Source organism: Myotis davidii, unplaced genomic scaffold, assembly GCF_000327345.1.
Source record: "Myotis davidii unplaced genomic scaffold, ASM32734v1 scaffold673, whole genome shotgun sequence".
Lineage (NCBI taxonomy): Eukaryota > Metazoa > Chordata > Mammalia > Chiroptera > Vespertilionidae > Myotis > Myotis davidii.
The window spans coordinates 262,974-279,982 of record NW_006286677.1 but is presented as its reverse complement, the minus strand read 5'-3'; the positions used below and the strand labels follow the sequence as shown (position 1 = coordinate 279,982).

The 17,009-nt window shown below is 52.0% G+C and overlaps 1 protein-coding gene across 2 annotated transcripts in view; it reads left to right on the top strand.

Moving 5' to 3' along the window:
* The window catches only part of PAQR5 (progestin and adipoQ receptor family member V), a 41,800-nt gene that overhangs the window by 11,361 nt on the left and 13,430 nt on the right, over positions 1-17,009 (top strand). For both annotated transcript variants that reach the window (XR_001512952.1, XM_006758383.2), the window contains exons 2-4: positions 8,082-8,209; positions 9,975-10,180; positions 14,323-14,449. Coding sequence is in view for 1 of the 2 variants with exons in the window: in XM_006758383.2 (XP_006758446.1) it covers positions 8,082-8,209; positions 9,975-10,180; positions 14,323-14,449 (461 nt within the window). In the remaining variant the exon portion in view is untranslated. The remainder of the gene's footprint in view (positions 1-8,081; positions 8,210-9,974; positions 10,181-14,322; positions 14,450-17,009) is intronic.

Genomic DNA, 17,009 nt, shown 5'->3' with positions numbered 1-17,009 from the left:
TGTGTGCAGGAAGTCTATCAGGGTGCGTTCTCAGGAACAACACATGGAGGAATTGAGGGAAGCAGGACTGGGTAGAACAGTGGTTCTTAACCTTCCTAATGCCACGGCCCTTTAATACAGTTCCTCATGTTGTGGTGACCCCCAACCATAAAATTATTTTTGTTGCTACTTCATAACTGTAATTTTGCTACTGTTATGAGTCGTAATGTAAATATCTGATATGCAGGATGTATTTTCATTGTTACAAATTGAACATAATTAAAGTATAGTAATTAATCACAAAAACAATATGTAATTATATATGTGTTTTCCGATGGTCTTAGGCGACCCCTGAGAAAGGGTCGTTCGACCCCCAAAGGGGTCACAACCCACAGGTTGAGAACCGCTGACCTAGGGCTTCTGGCCTCTAGAACATGAGAAAATAAACTTCTGTTGTTTCAGCCGGCCAGTCTGTGCACTTTGTTATACTGCGCCTTGGCAGTCCGAGTGGACTGGTACACAGGTGGTAAGGTTGGGTGGTCAAGACCCTAAGCCGAGGCCTCTCAAACTTTCTCTGCAGGTGCCTGCAGGTCACCTGGGGGTCTTATTGTAATTGTGTGGGGTTGGGATAAGAGTCCAAATTTCTTTTTTTTTCTTTTTTTACATTTTAAAATTTATTTAAGGAGGGTGGTTGGGAGAGAAAGAGAGATGGGGGTTGAGAGAGAGAGAAAGAGAGAGAGAAAGAGAGAGAGAGAGAGAGAGAGAGAGAGAGATTCGTTGTTCCACTTATTTATGCATTCATTGGTTGCTTCTTGTACGGGGCCCCTGAACCTGAAATCTTAGCAGATCGGGACGATGCTCTAACAAACGGAGCTATCTGGCCAGGGCTAAGAGTGCATTTCTGACCAGCTCCCTGGGCATGTTGATGCTGCGGCTTCCTAACCCAGGCTCCTGCCTCAGCATCCTGCCGCCACCTCCCTGCCTAGAACCAGTTCATCACAGAAGGGGAGGTTCCCTACAAGGGACAAAATGAACCCAAAAACATGGGCATGAAAAGCCAGGGCAGGGGATAGAGACCACTGAGAAACCTAGTGAAGTGTTTGGGCAGAAGGCCTGGAGAGAGCGGGGAGGGAAGAAGGCGGGCGAGAACCGCTGCATCTACTCTAACCTGTCACTGAGGGAGTGCCTGCCGCGTGCCTGGCCCTGGGTTGGACACTAAGCACTGTCTCCTGCAGGACCCTGCTTAGGTTCCCAATTAAACATCACTTGCCACAACCCATGCGCAATTACTGGAACTCTAACAGACAGCCGTTGTTGGCATCAAGCAATTACAGGTAAGTGCTAATTTAGAACAGTGGTGTGATATTCTCTAGAACATAACTGCCCAATATCCAATACGGATGCGTGCTGTACATGCAGCACATGTACTATTTATAAAAGACAGTGGTACATGTCTGCTGGCCAACCATATAAGAAGGAGAAAGAGCAATGAAACAAAGTATTACTGTCTAGGATGGAGGACCTAAAGGAGATTCATAATTTAACGAACAATAAAGTGAAAAAAAGACATAAAATGCCTTTAAAAAGTAACTCTGACTCCCTTCAGGTAGGGGGCACTGGGCCAAGTCCTGTTGAATGGCTGGCACCATGCCGGGCACCGACCTACAGAAGATGAGCGTGAGGAAGCTGAAACAAGGGAGTGTCCCTTCGGGCTCACATTTGTTATAAAAAGGCAGTCTTTGATTTAAGGACCAGGAAAACGGTTTTCAGTTATAGGCATTGATTGAAACATCTGCCGTGGGCAAGCCTGTGGCAACTGTATAACATGAGTAGAAAGGCTGGGGTAGGCAGAAAAACGGCCCCCAAAGATGTCCACGCCCTAATCGCCAGAACCTGTGACTGTATCAGGTTACACAGCACAGGGGACTCAGGTCTCAGGTGGAATTCAAGTTGCTCATCGGATAACAGTACAAGAGGAATCCCATCTGGGCTTTTCAGGTGGGCCCAGCTCATCACAAGGGTCCTTACACGTGGAAGAGGAAGGCAGAAGAGCGGCAGGGGAACTGTGACTGTGGAAGGATAGTCGAGAGACCCAACATAGCTGGCTTTGCAGATGGAGGAAGGGGCCGGGAGCCAAGGAATGCTACCAGTGGTCTGTGGGAGCTGGAAAAGGCAAGGAAGCAGATTGCCCCCACCCCCGAGCCTCTATCACCTTGATTTTATTTTTTTAAAAATACATTTTATTGATTTTTTTACAGAGAGGAAGGGAGAGGGATAGAGAGTTAGAAACATCGATGAGAGAGAAACATCGACCAGCTGCCTCCTGCACACTCCCTACTGGGGATGTGCTCACAACCACGGAACATGCCCTTGACTGGAATCGAACCTGGGACCCTTGAGTCTGCAGGCCGACGCTCTATCCACTTCACCAAACCAGCTAGGGCTATCACCTTGATTTTAGCCTGAGACCCACGCCAGACTTTGATCCTACAGAACTGTAAGATAATAAACTTATTTTCTTTTTTAAGCCACTAAGTTTGTGGTAATTTCTTATGGCAACAGTAGAAAACAAATACAAGGTCAGAACGTGACCAAAAATCCTGAAAAGCAATCTTCGAGCCAGAAATGGCAGCACGTGGTTGCAATTTCTTACTCGGAGAATCGATGGCTTCCTTTGGAACAATTCAGAGATTATGTAGGACATTCTCTGAATCTTCTCCACAATGGGATATCTTGTTGAAATGCATAACAAATTTGACCGTAAACTGTTCTTAGTCACACAATGGGAATGCCAAATAAATGCCATTAAGAGAGAGTAGAAACAGCAATATAAAACCTGGTGATCCATATTAAATTAAAATATTTAATTTCTTCTAAATTATAATTATGTAACTTCATTACAATGTTTAAACTTAATATGTAAAATTTATAGTTCATTTCTGATTCTAAACATGGCTTTAAGAATATGTAACAGAACTGAGCAGAAACTTGGCAGAAATTTCTTCCAAATGAAATTAATTAAAAAAACAAACTAAGATTCAATGACTCAAGAATGGTGTTGTAAATTGGCATCACTACTAATAGAATACAAATTTTGTGATAATGTTCATTACAACAATATAACTCATAATTCTGCTGAAATGAAAGCAAGAAAAAGAAACTATGGAATAAACATGTAGTAATTCACAAATTATGTATGTTTTTATTTTATTACTCTTCCAAACATCACTAATCCATTATTATAACATCCAGATGTGCAATAATAACTGAATTTAGTTGTCTTTGACATTTAGCTGACTTCAGCTATATAAAAATCAGAGTTTTACATATTGTTTTTGTCATGAAGGGATATTGTCAAGGTAGAAATAGAACCATTTTCTATTTATTTATTTATTATTTAAGTCTTTATTATCGAAAGTATTACATGTGTCTCCTTTTTTCTCTTATTGACCCCCCTAGAACAGCGGTTCTCAACCTGTGGGTCACTACCCCTTTGGCGGTCGAACGACCCTTTCATAGGGGTTGCCTAAGACCATCGGAAAACACATATATAACTACATATTGTTTTTGTGATTAATCACTATGCTTTAATTATGTTTAATGTGTAACAATGATAATACATCTTGCATATCAATTATTTACATTACGACTCATAACAGTAGCAAAATTACAGTTATGAAGTAGCAGCGAAAATAATTTTATGGTTGGGGGTCACCACAACATGAGGAACTCGTGGCATTAGGAAGGTTGAGAACCACTGCCCTAGGTCAAGGTGCCAACATGGTTGGTTCTTCTAAAGCCACCCCCTTTGTTTGCAGATGGTCCCCTTCTTACTGGTTCTTCCTGTGGTCACCCCTCTGTGCACACACACCCGTGTCACCCCGTGTGGCCAAATTCCCTCTTCCTACAGGGACACTGGTTAGATTCGATTGGGACCCACCTTAGTGGCCTCAATTTAACTTAATCACCACTTTTTAAGACCCTATATTCCAAAAATGGTTACCTTCTAAAGTGCTGGGGGATTAGGGCTTCAATATATGAATTTTGTGGGGGACAAAATTCAGCCTGTAATGCCATTTTAAAGAAGAAGAAACAGAGGCTGAGAGAAGTAGGTGACAGTCCAAAATCACCCTGTGGGCCAGGAGATGAGCGCTTCGCCTCCAACAGCCCCTCTGAGCGGCAGCGATGACAGCGTAAGAGGCTGGGGGTGGGTCTCATGTTTGCGTTTAAGTGTTAGCTTTGCGCCTGGCTGGCGTGGCTCAGTGTTTGAGCATCAACCTGTGAACCAGGAGGTCACGGTTCAATTCCAGGTCTGGGCACATGCCCAGGTTGTGCGCTTGATCCCCAGTAGGGGGAGTGCAGGAGGCAGCCGATCAATGATTCTCTCTCATCATTGATGTTTCTCTCTCTCTCTCTCCCTTCCTCGCTGAAATCAATAAAAATATTTTTTAAAAGTTTCAGCCTTGCTCCCACTATTTCTGGGATCTCGGTATATGTCTTCCCCTCCTCAGGCCGTAGTTCCCTTTTCTGTGAAATGGGAACCACAGCAGGCCCTCCCTCCTGGGCCTTGAGGATGCCATGAGATCTGGGCAGGAAGTGCAGCCTTCCTCACTGATGGTGTCTGCAGACTCTGCCTCGCCCCTTCGCCTGCTAACAAAATCCACCTCTTCACCACCAGCCAGAATTCCCGATCACTTTCCCCAGGTGATTTGCAGTTTAATCGCTAGAAAAACCAAGGGTTTAAAAAGGTCTCGGTGGAATGCCAGGCCTCCGCTGGCAGGTACGCAGGGTCTTTGTGGGAGCCACGCCCGGGCCAGGCACCCAAGGGAAAACCTGCCGGCGTGCCCTCCCACCCCGGTGCCCGGGGCTTCCCACGTCTAAATAACAGGCTGTGCACGATTTGATTTCATTTCACTCTAAATGGCCCAGCCTGCCACCAGCGATGCAAGGCGGGTCCTACGAATCAATTCCGCTGCGCGAAGGAGCGGGCGCCGCTCACCTGGGGGCGCTCAGAAGTGAGGCCCCGCCTCAGAGCGTGCGGCAGGGATTGCCGTTTGCCTTTTGGGGTCAAACTCGGTGTGAGTACAAAATTGCTTTCGAATGTTTCGTTCGTTTGGATTTCTGTAGCCTGCACTCTGTGAAGATCTCCTCTATGCACAGCACTTTGCCAAGGCTGGAGCGGGAAGGTGGGGAGAGTGCGTCCCCTGCCCGGGCTCAGGGGGGCTCAGCACTCACAAACCATGGTTCAGGTTGCGGGGCAGGGAAGGGGCGGGTCAGACATCGCTGTTCGGGGACAGAGGGACTCCGTCTCTCATCTTTTATCCATCGAATCTTTGAGGAGGAGGGGCTGCTTTAAATCCCGCCTCTCTGGCCTGTTACATGTGGGGTTCCCACCCACGTCCGGGGTCAGGACAGCAGCTCAGGGAAGCAGGTTCTCTCGATCTGAGCGCAGCCCTGGCTTTGTAGGGAGGTATCCTCCGCAGGTCTGGGCCAGGTTCTTCAGTGTGGTCAGGTGTGCTGTGTGTGTTTCCCAGCCGCTCTGTTCTCCTCTGGCTTTTGACTGTCAGCACCCTCTCTTGCCTCCCCAAAAATTCAGGGCCCAAAGAGAGAAGGACAGTAGTCACACCGGAACCACCCTGGGCAAAATGTAGGGGTTCTCCCTCTCTGGTTCATGCCCACCCCCTGCGCCCTGCTGTCCTGCAGCCCCACCCTGCCTCCTCCCGCAGTCCCACCCCAGCACGCCAGCGCCCTGCAGGACCCTCGTCACAAGGTCGCCTGCTGCACAGGATCTGCTGACCACGTTCATGGCAAGAAGTGACTCGTAACAGTTCCTCCTTTCCAGAGTCTTTGCATTTTAATTTAAACAAATGCTTTCATTTAAACAACAACAAAAAAATTTTTTAAGGAAAGAGAAAACATAAGAGAGAGAATGAATGACCCATAGCTTCTACAAGAGGGCCTTCTTAATTTTTTTTTTTTTAATCCTCACTGGAGGATATTTTTCCATTGATTTTTAGAGAGAGTGGAAGAGAGAGGAAAAGACAGAGAGAAACATCGCAAAGAGAGAAACACATCGATTGGTTGCCTCCTGCATGCACCCAGACCAGGGCCTGGGCTGGGGAGGAGCCTGCAACTGAGGTAGATACCCTTAACTGGAATCGAACTGCGACTCTGGTCCACAGTCCAATGCTCTATCCACTGAGCCAAACCAGCTAGGGCTACAAGAGGGCCTTCTGAATGTGTGCCAAGCCCACACGATCCTCAGCACGTGGATCAAAGGCCGAAGGCTGTCCCATTTGCCTCCTAGCCCGCAGCCCTGGGGAAGGGGGTGGGGGGGTAGCTGCAAGCCAAGATCCCTGCTTGCCCGTTAGAGAGGCCTCTCCACTGCAAACCAGGATGTCAGCAGAACTGAACGGCGAATCTATAACTGGAACACATCGCTTTAATTAGCTAAGACCCAAATCTAATTCAAATAGTATTTCTTCACTGAACCATGAACCAATGTCTCTATCCTCCTCCCCCAGTTGACCAGTTTAACTCAGAATTGAACTAAGAAAGGAACATACTGACCATCCAGCTAGCTAACACCTCCCATTTCACAGGTGAGAACACTGAGGCCCAGAGAGGGATGACCTAGCTCAAGGTCACGTGGCACCTCAGTGGCCCACATTTGACTCTTCAATAAAACCCCTGACTTGCTCCACTGCTTAAAGTGACCTCTTGACTCAGAACCCCAAGAGATGGTACAAGTTATGTTCCAGATTGTGTATCTTTGAACCGGGATCCTCTCTTACACTAAGAAGATGGTAACTCAAATGAGAGATGGGTGGCTAGGTTGGAATTCTCCCAGCCTTCCCTTCCTCCCACGGCCCTAGGAAATCAAAGGGAAAGATTTAAAATTCATTGTGACCTGAATTGTGTTATGATTACTGATATTATCATGATTATTTGCCTCGATTATCTACTCATATTAAATTTACCTCCTAACGGTTATAACACCATTCACGTGAATCAGTGGTTCTTAACTGGGGGAGATTTTACCCCCAAGGGACATTGGCAATTTCTGGAGACATTTTTGGTTGTCACAACGTGATAGGGGACACAGCGGGTGCTGCTCGCATCTTTTCGGGAGAGGCATGGACACTCCTAACCCATGCCTAGGACAGCCTCAACGACAAGGGCTATCTAGCCCAAAATGTCAATCATGTCGAGATTGGGAAACTCTGATCTAAATCCACACAAAGGGGAAAGAGCGTCCCACAAACCCTGCTCCCTCAGCAAATGAAACTCCACGTTCCTGTTCCCTCCCAGCCTCTGCCCCACCACGTGTGCTGACATGCCTGTAGGTCTCCTCATCGTGGCTGGAATACAACTTACAGTCTACTTTTTTCCACTTAACTTTGCAGCCTGAGCTTTGTCCCTCTTGCCTCCTCGTCTTCACCACGACCATTTTTAATGGTGTGATGTTGTCCTCAGGCGGGTTGACAGCCCGTGTTTTACCTGACCGGTCCGGGTATCTCATGGGCACTTGGTACCTGAGGGACTTGCCAAGTGGGCTGCATGGGGTGGGGATGGCCTGTGTGGGCCAGCCTTGTCCTCCACCTCAGCTGATGCCATCATAGTTTTCATCATCAAAAGGCCTTTATGAAGCGCCTTGGTGAATATATATATACAAGAGGGATCCTGGGCAGAGAGCTTCCTGCCAGCCCCTGACACCTGGGGCATGTCGGCTCAGACAGACAGCACATATGTCAGCCAGCCACCGAGGCATCCGAGGACCAGGCCGTAGGTCCCCGGCAGAGGCTGCCAGGGAGAGGGTGCCAAACCAGATTCCTAAACAATGTTCATGACAAGAGTAAGTGTGTCTGAGAATGGAAGACAGGCTGGATTCCTGAAGGGAGCCAGGGCCCTGAATTCTCTCCTCCAGCTGGCTGTGGGCTTCTTGGAGGACATGGGATTTTAGAAGCCAGGGGCCGGGGGAGCACTTCAACAGGTGTTCAGGCGCACAGCCTGGGAGAAAACCAGATGCCGCCAGGGATGTTCCTCCTCGGACCTGCCTGCCACCCTCTCGTCTCACCTCGGTGCCCCTCCTCTCCCCACAGGTGTTCCATGAACAGGGCATCCTCTTTGGCTACCGACACCCACAGAGCTCTGCCACCGCCTGCATCCTCAGCCTTTTCCAAATGACCAATGAGACCCTCAACATCTGGACTCACTTGCTGCCTTTCTGGTACTGTCCAGCCCCTTGGCCAGCCATCTCATTTGGGAATCCTGGGAGCCAGGGCTGCTTTAAACACAGCTGGGGTGGGGAGGGCTGAGATGCTGTGCTGGGGTACTGGGGAATCCGCCTGGTGTGTGGGTGTGGCGCTGAGATGAGCGTCAGATCATGGATGGTGGTGGGATTCGTGGGGCTCCTGGCTCTGGAGTCTTCCTGCTCCCTGCCCCCGGGCCTGATTTGATCTGATTCCCTTCAGGCTCAGAGGCTCTCGGGGTCTCCCAGAAGCCCTAGTTAAAACGTCAGGAGCTTGAGCAAGTCCTTTATTCCCCGGGAGCTCTGAGCATAGCCCCTCAGGCTTTGGAACACCTGCCTGGTGTCTGTTTTATGGATGAACCACAGGTGATTTAGGCTGTTTTGAAGTTTGTGCCGCTACGAAGAGCGCTGGCCTGACCACCTGGCTTGTGGGGCCTGAGCCCTGGGCGCAGATCCAGCTGAGCCCCGGTGGCTGAGGCACCCCACCGCGTGCGCACCCCTGCACTGCTAGGCCCAGCTGAGCAGTACGGAGTGGCAGGAGGCCCTGGGAGAGCCGGGAGTAAGATGCCCTAAAAAAGGGGGACTAGGGAATAATCTCAAGATGATCAAAGGATATGTTTTGGGAAACAGCAAATAGCTTAAGCTTTATTTCTGCTGGGACAGGAGGGGAAAGTTCCTCCCATCGCCAGAGGACTTAGCGATGCTCCGTGGGTCCCTGCCTGAGGAGCTTATAGTCTCCTTCCCTGGGCGGGTGCGAGGGGAAGGTGCCGCAATTAGCAGTACGTGGAGGTGAGCAGCTCTGGGGGCAGGACCCCCTCCTGTGGGTTATAGGTCAGACAGGTCTGACACAGCATGGACCTCAGCCACGCAGGAAAATGATGGCAATGTTAGTGGAGGAATCGTGCGGAAGAGAAGGGAGAAAGCGTCCTGTTGTCTCTAGACCAGGGGTCCTCAAACTTTTTAAACAGGGGGCCAGTTCACTGTCCCTCAGACTGTTGGAGGGCCGGGCTATAGTTTTAAAAAAACCTATGAACAAATTCCTATGCACACTGCACAGATCTTATTTTGAAGTAAAAAAACAAAACGGGAACAAATACAATACTTGTATTTGCATGTGGCCCGCAGGCCGTAGTTTGAGGACCCCTGCTCTAGACTTTCAGGGCCCGCCCTGGGGGGCTGCCTGTGGCTGAGCAGCCTTCCTGTAAGGGGGATGGAGACGAGCCACAGGGATGGTGCCCAGGTCAAATGTGGATCCTCTGAGGGGTGGTTGAATGCACCGGGGTATTTAGGGTGAAGTTAAAAGAGGTGGGGAGGGTTATGCCTTAAGATATTTGATGGGCCTGTTCTCGATGATCCCGTTGGGGAGCACTCGGGCTGATCGAATGGAGATAGGTTCCAAAGAGACAGATGGCAGCTCAGTGAAGAACTTTCCAATTCTCAGAGCTGCCTTGGTAGGTGGTGAGCTCCCTGTCCCTGGAAGCATGCAAGTTGAGGCTGGAGAATCACTTGGGCAAGATGCTGAGAGAGAGATCTGTTCCCACCAACAGGGAGAGGGGACTGGACTAGATAAAGGCTCTCTTCTTGCCTCTCCCGCTCATTTCCAACCAAAACAGGATCCCACTCACCGCCCCTTGCTCATGGCCTTTCACCAAAGTGAAAACGGGTAGGGATTGGCCATCCCAGGGGAACGGGAGGAAGAGGAGCCTCCAGCCACAGGGATGGAGCGGGCCGTGCTGTGTTGCAGGTTCTTCGTGTGGAGGTTTGTGACGGCGCTGCATGTGATAGATGTCCAGAATGACAGCTACTCCTGGCCCCTGCTCGTGTACATGAGCACCAGCTGCGTGTACCCCCTGGCCTCCAGCTGTGCACACACCTTCAGCTCCATGTCCAAGAACGCCCGGCACATCTGCTTCTTCCTGGACTACGGCGCTGTCAACCTTTTCAGCCTGGGTAGGTGAGGCCTTGCGCTCAACTTCCCTCTGCTGGGACTGAGCGACCTGCCCCTTCCCCTGGGAGCTGGGGTCACCAGGCTTTGGTGGGCTTGCAGACGAGTTGTGGGAATGCAGTGCCCCTTCCAGGTTCCCGACAAGTGTTTCAGAAGCAACTTATCCACAGGTGGGCTGACAATACTTAACCACTACTTCTCTGGGGAGAAAGGCCCTGGTCTGCGGTGTCTGCTGATCTGTGGTGTAAATATTCCCACATGTCAGACTTCCAGCCATGACAGCGCTGAACACGGTGGGGAGAGATACTCAGTAGCCCACCATTACATAGTAATTCCTCTCTACTAACACAGTAGATGGATTAATTGAATAGTTATTACTTTTGTTACTGATTCACTTAATTGTAACTTTATGATATATAATTTTTAATACTGGCTGTGTCTAACAACTGGCTCACAAGTTCTCTGAAACGAACATCTGCTCTCACAGGCCAGGATGAGCCAACCACACATCGGTGCTGGTCTCTGTCGTGCCTGGCAGGGAAGTGGGGGGTCACAAGTCTCGTTGGTCCAGGGGCTTAGAGGAGTTAGCGATCTTCTCAACCTTCTTGTGTTTTCCTTTAACTATGATGTCCCCTCTTGTTGACTCCTCTCCTCTCCCCCATCATAGGATCCATCTGTCCCCTTCACATCCCGGTTCTAGCCTCTTCTCCCTCCCGATCCTGCTCGAGGTCTTCCCTTGCCCAAGGAGCCCACCTCTACCCCACTTTCTCTTACTTTCTTCACAAGTTATACATGCACATGTACACATGTATAGACACACACATAATACACACATATACACACATAATACACTATAATACACACATATACATATGCACATACACACGTAGAATACACATGCACACACATAGGAGGATCAGGCCAGCAGGGGAGAGCAGTTAGGGGGATCAGGCTGGCAGGCAGAGGCAGTTGGGATCAGGCAGGCAGGGGTCCCAGAATGGAGAGGGTGCAGGCTGGGCTGAGGGACCCCCTGCCCGGCTGTGCACAAATTCCGTGCACCGGGCCTCTGATATAAATATAAATATAAATATATACAATGCAGTGTCCCCTCAGGAGTTCGGCCGACTAGGAGTTCAATAGCTCGCTATGACGTGCGCTGACCACCAGGGGATGGCGCGTAATGAAGGAAGGCCCCGGCCAGCAGCCTGTAGCAGGGGAAGGGAGGCCCCGGCTGGCAGCTGGCACCTGCTAGGGATCTCACCCATGCATGGATTTCATGCACTGGGCCTCTAGTATATACATATACTAGACTCTTGGGATTCATGCGGCTCTGTGGGCTCTTCCTCCAGCCTTTGATGCGGGGCCGCCTGTGCCCCTCAGACCCCCCCTCTTTCTCTTGCCCCTGGTGCGGCACTCCCTCCTCTGCCCCCTCCTCTGCTGGTTCTCTTCCTCTGCTCTCCCTATAGGTGGGGGAGCTCAGCACCGGTCCCTGGGCCTCTGCTCTGACACAGCCCAGCTCCCTGGGTGCTCTCCTCTGTGCCCACACCATCCCCTGACACCTCTGGGAGGTGCTCCCAACCCCCATCTCTAGTTTAAACTGCTCACCTGAGGTCGCCCCACACCCAGCCCTGTGACCTGGACTGTCCATATTCTCCCCGCCCCGGCTCCAAGTCAGAAGTCTCAGCACCCCTCCCTCTCACTCTGGCCTATCCCACTTCCTCCATCCTCTCTAATCAGCACATTCAGTTGAGTCTCCTCCACATTTTTCAGATCGGCTCCTTCCCCCTGGCTTGGCTCAGACCCTCGTGCCTCTCCCCTGCACTGTTTGAACAGACTCCTCTCTGCCCCTCCACACCCCATTTCCTCCCAGTTGTCCGGGTGATTTCTACACCTTCTGAACCTGGCACCCCTCCCACTTCAAACCTTTCAGGGTGCCCAAATTCCTGGGATGAAGTCCAAACTCCTTAGCCGGGAGCGTCCACGGCCCTTGATCGCCTGCCCAGACTCACTGTGACAAGAACGAGCATATTGGAGTAGTCGCTGCCAGGCAGACTCCGCGCGGAGCACCTGGCACCCAGCACCAGGGGCGGCATAACGCGCTGCTTGGGGCCCGGCTGCCACCCTGCTCTTGGGCAAGGTTCTTAACCTCTTCAACCTCCATCTCTCATCCACAAAATTGGCACAGCTTCCTCCTGGGAGTGTTGTGAAGATTAAATGCGTCTGGAAGGGAAGCACTTAGTAAGCACAGGAGGGTAGCCACTCCCACGATGACCTGGTTACCCTGACAGCAGTGCCCCGAGGTGGGCCCGTCATTGTACCCACGCTCTGGAGAGTAACGAGGCACAGTGAAGGTCAGTGACCCAGGTCACACCGCAGAGCCGGGGGCCCTGCCTGTGGCTTCCTCCAAGCCCCCAGGCCTGGGCCCCAGCCTGTGAGCGGTCCCTCTATCTCTGCCCCCCCCCCCCACTGGGAACACCTCCCTGAGGACAGACGTGTACCTTTCACATTTCACTTTCCAGCCGTAGCCCAGGGCCTGACGTGGGGTGTTCAGTGAGCAGGGAAGGAGGTTCTAGCAGTTGTGAGAGCCTGTGGATTCCACCAGACACCCCGCTCCATGTCTGCAGCCACTGCCCGCCCCGCCACACACACACACCCCTCCTGCAACCCTGCGGAAACCCTCAACCCTGATTTCCAGCCCTCCTCCCTCTAGGCCGTCCTGTGCACTTTCACTAGATGCTGCTCACCCCCACTCAGAAACCTTCCAGTTACACCTGACATGAGTACAAAATAATATTGAACGTAAACTGTAATTTTAAAAAAACTTTTTTAAAAGAAAGACACCTCCCGATTGCCTGAAGGATGAGGTTCGCTTTCCTTAGGCATCCGAGGCAGCTCCTCTCTGCCCCCTTAAAGCCCTGCCCACCCTCGGGCCTGTGGGACTCCCCCACCTCTAAGGAGGCTTCCCAGATCAGCCGCTGTGCTGGATGCCCGCCCACCCTAACACCCGCCTCAGACTGCAACGTGCCGGAGGCTCTGATCAGTCTTGCTTCCCCTGCAGTCTCTGGCAGGGCCGGAGGCTCCTCGCTCTGTGCCACCCACGGCGTGTGGCACCTGGGCCCCAGACAACATGCACAGAGTGATGCATCCCGGCCCACGTGGGAACCTCCCCGTGGTATCAGCTGGGAGAGCAGGTTGTCCCCGGGGAGCCGGTGCCTGGCTGAAACCTCACAGGTGGCCTGCTGGGGTGGGGGAGCCTCATACCAGGAGGTGGCGACTCTAGGCCCCTTCTGCCTGTGTGACCTGGGAGCAGCACTTGGCCTCAGCAGACTCCACCTGAGAAATGGGATCAGAGCAGAGGCTGTGTCGCCCGAGCCCTGTTTCCGCCTTGAGCTAGAATTCCAAGCTCACTGTCTTGGGAGTAACAGGTGAGCTTGGCCTCACCCCTCAGGCCCTAGGCTGACCGGCCTGTGGCTGCCTCTCCCAGCAGGTGAGGGTGCCCGGAGAGGCCACCTGGCCTAGGTCCCAGACAGCGATCTCCCCTGCTCTTAGCTGCAGCAGACAGGTCTCATGAAGTCCCTTAGTTAAGCCTTCTCTGCAAACTCCAAAACCTAAAACAAGACACAACTCTAAGGCCAGCCTCTTACCCAGCCTCCCAGCTGGCAGCCCCCTGATGTGACTCTCCTCACCTCCGCGAGGATCCTTTCTCCCTGCACCTCGATCTTTCCGCAAGGAGCACCTGGAAGGTCATCGTGGGCTGTAGCATGGAGTTAAAAGCAGGGACTGTCGCTGAACTGCCTGCGCTTGAGGCTTGGCTTTGCTGCTTTCTAGCTGTGTGCCCCTGGGTGGGCTACTAAACCACTCTGTGCCTCAGTTTTGCCATCTGTAAAATGAGGATAAGTGCAGGATGGTGGTTGCAAGGATTATGTGAGTTAATATATGTAAAAGCCCAGGGACCAATGTAAATTCTCAGGGTAGGATCTGGGTAGGCAGAGGAGAGGGGCATTCGGGACGGCACAGGTCGGGGTGTAGCAGCAGGACTGTTCCCGGTCGGTGGGGATGATGAGGCGCGGCCACATGCGAGCGTTGATCTTCCCGAGTGCAGACAGTGCCAGTAGTGGCTCCTACCCGACTGCTTTTCCTTCCCCAGGCTCGGCCATCGCCTACTGTGCCTACTCCTTCCCGGACACTCTGGTGTGCACCACCTTCCGGGACTACTACATGACCCTGGCTGTGCTGAACACCATCATCAGCACCGGCCTCTCCTGCTACTCCAGGTACCCGGCCGCTCCCCCTCAGATGGGATGGGGAAGGGGCCTCGTGGGCATCTCCATGGACTGTGGGGAGGGAGCAGCGCAAGAGGCATTTGGGAGCCTGGGACTCGAGCAAGACCAGCTTCGCGGGCACACAGCCTGTGCAGCCTCTCAGGGCCCCACGATCAGGAGAGCCCCGCACGTGGTTCAATGCTCTGCTATTGCTGTCCTGAAATTCTTAATGACTTTTGAACAAGGAGATCCTACACTTGCACTTTGCATTGAGCCCTGCAAATGATGGAGCTGGTCTTGTTGCTGGGCAATCACTTATCTTCCTTGACCCTCAGTTTGCTCATCTGTAAAATGGGGCCAACATCCACCTGGTGAGGTGGAGGTAAGGATTACAGGGAACGTACATATGTAGCCAGAGCACCTAGTACAAGTCTGGCCCAGGGGAGCGCCCCATCAACAGGCAGGATGCCACTCAGGACTAAGTGGCCTGTAGATATGTGTGCCGCGTGACAGGTGATATTCAGAGGTCGGAAGACACATCCAGGGGAAGCCCCTGGCCATGAGTCACACCCAGCTCGCTCACTCTAATTCCCTCGATTTTTTCCCCTTTTTGCTCACAGAGGCTTAGTGGAATGGGAGCCAGAGGCATTGTTTTGAGGATAACTACTCTCATGTATCTAGCTCTTTGCCCCAAAGCTCCAGTTCCCTAAATCACATAGGAAACCTCTCAAATGGCAGTGTCAGGGCTGCAGCCCTTCTAGATGGTGTTGGGGTGCTGGGTGCTTCCTGGGCCGGTGCCTTCAGGGGTGCCAAGGCTGGCTGATAGGTCACACCTACCGTTAGTCCCCTCGATGGCAGTTCCAGGGAGCAGGTGAGTCCCCCTATGAGACTGCCGGCCTCAGAGTTACTGGTACCTGCGGCCCTGCACTCCCCTGCCCGGGAGAAAACGGGGACGGGGAGGCACGCTTCTGAGGGTCACTTTGGCTCCAGCTTTCTTTGGGTGACACTTAGGTTTTCTGGGACCCAGAGGTAGGCAAGTTGCACAAACTTGACAAACTGGGTTAAGAATGGCAAGATAGGCTCTTAAACAGCATCCAAATACCTGCCCCAACTTGCCCTCCACGGACCTGTCCTCGGACAGGTGGGAGCATGCGGCGGCGGCCTCACATGGGCATGAGTCTCAGTTCTAGGCGCAGTCTCAACACTGGGTTTTGTGATACTTTGTCCCATGGAAAGGCCTGGGCGTAGGAGTGGGGGGTAAACTCTCTTCTGAAAATCACAGAGCTCCCCCAGTGCTGTGAGGAGACATGGTCTCCCACAGGGTAAGAAATGGAATCAGATATCAGGGGTGATTATTTCCCTCCTCCTCCCCCCATTCCTCAAGGACACGGGGATTAAGAGCTCTTACTGGAGTGCAGCCCCAGTGCCCAGCCGGAGCTGGAGGGCTGCAGAGATGGTGGAGAGGGGAGGAGGCCGGGCCCTGCCTTGTGTGAGACCAGGAGTAAAGGCATAGAAAGTAACAAGGATGCTAGAAACCGCTCAAGAGAAGTGAAGCATGCCCGCGAGGCAGTGTGCGTGGATGCGAGGGCTCACGGACAGCCTGGCCCAGGGACCCGCAGACCCGATCTGGTCCTTGGACCAGTCCCTGTCCTGTCTGGTTGGCTTCTGCAGGGCCAGGCAGCTCTGGTGTTTGAAACTAGGATCAGAGGGCAGCAAGCACTGTGGGCTGAGGGGTGGGAAGGCTTGTGGGTGTGGGAGGAACAGTCCAGAGTCCATGAGCCAGGACATGAACTCTCAATGCAAATTCTTAGAACATTGCTGCTTTTTAAAAAATTACCAGGGTAGACTGTTCCCTTCTAGCCAGGAGTCTCCCCTGATTGCTCAGATACAATGAGTGGGTCTTACGCATGTGGCAAGCCTGGTACCTTTGGACCAACTTGTTTGGCAGGGCAGGTCAGCCAGGAATATCTTGAATGCCCATGTAAGGGGGCTTTCCACTTATCAGTGAAATGGATTACTTCTGTTTATTTATGGGACACACCTGAGGCTATTCCATCCATCCATCTATCCAACCATCCATTCATTTATCCAACCATCCATCCATCCACTCACCTACTCACCCATCTGTCCATCCATCCATCCATCCACCCATTCACCCATCCACCCACCTACCCACCCATCCGTCCCTCCATCCATCCATCTATCCATCCATCCATCCATCCATCTATCCAACCATCCATTCATTTATCCAACCATCCATCCATCCACTCACCTACTCACCCATCTGTCCATCCATCCATCCATCCACCCATTCACCCATCCACCCACCTACCCACCCATCCATCCATCCATCCATCCATCTACCCACCCATTCATCTATCCAACCATCCATCCATGCATCTAACCATCCTCCTACCATCCATTCCCCAGGTGAGGGGATGGAACCACTCATCCACCCAAAACTGAACACCTATATGGCAAGTGATAGGGTAAGCCCTCGAATGCCCTGTCCCCCGCCCACACACACACAGTCTGATGGAGCAAGAAGACTGAGACAGGTGTGAGGACTAGA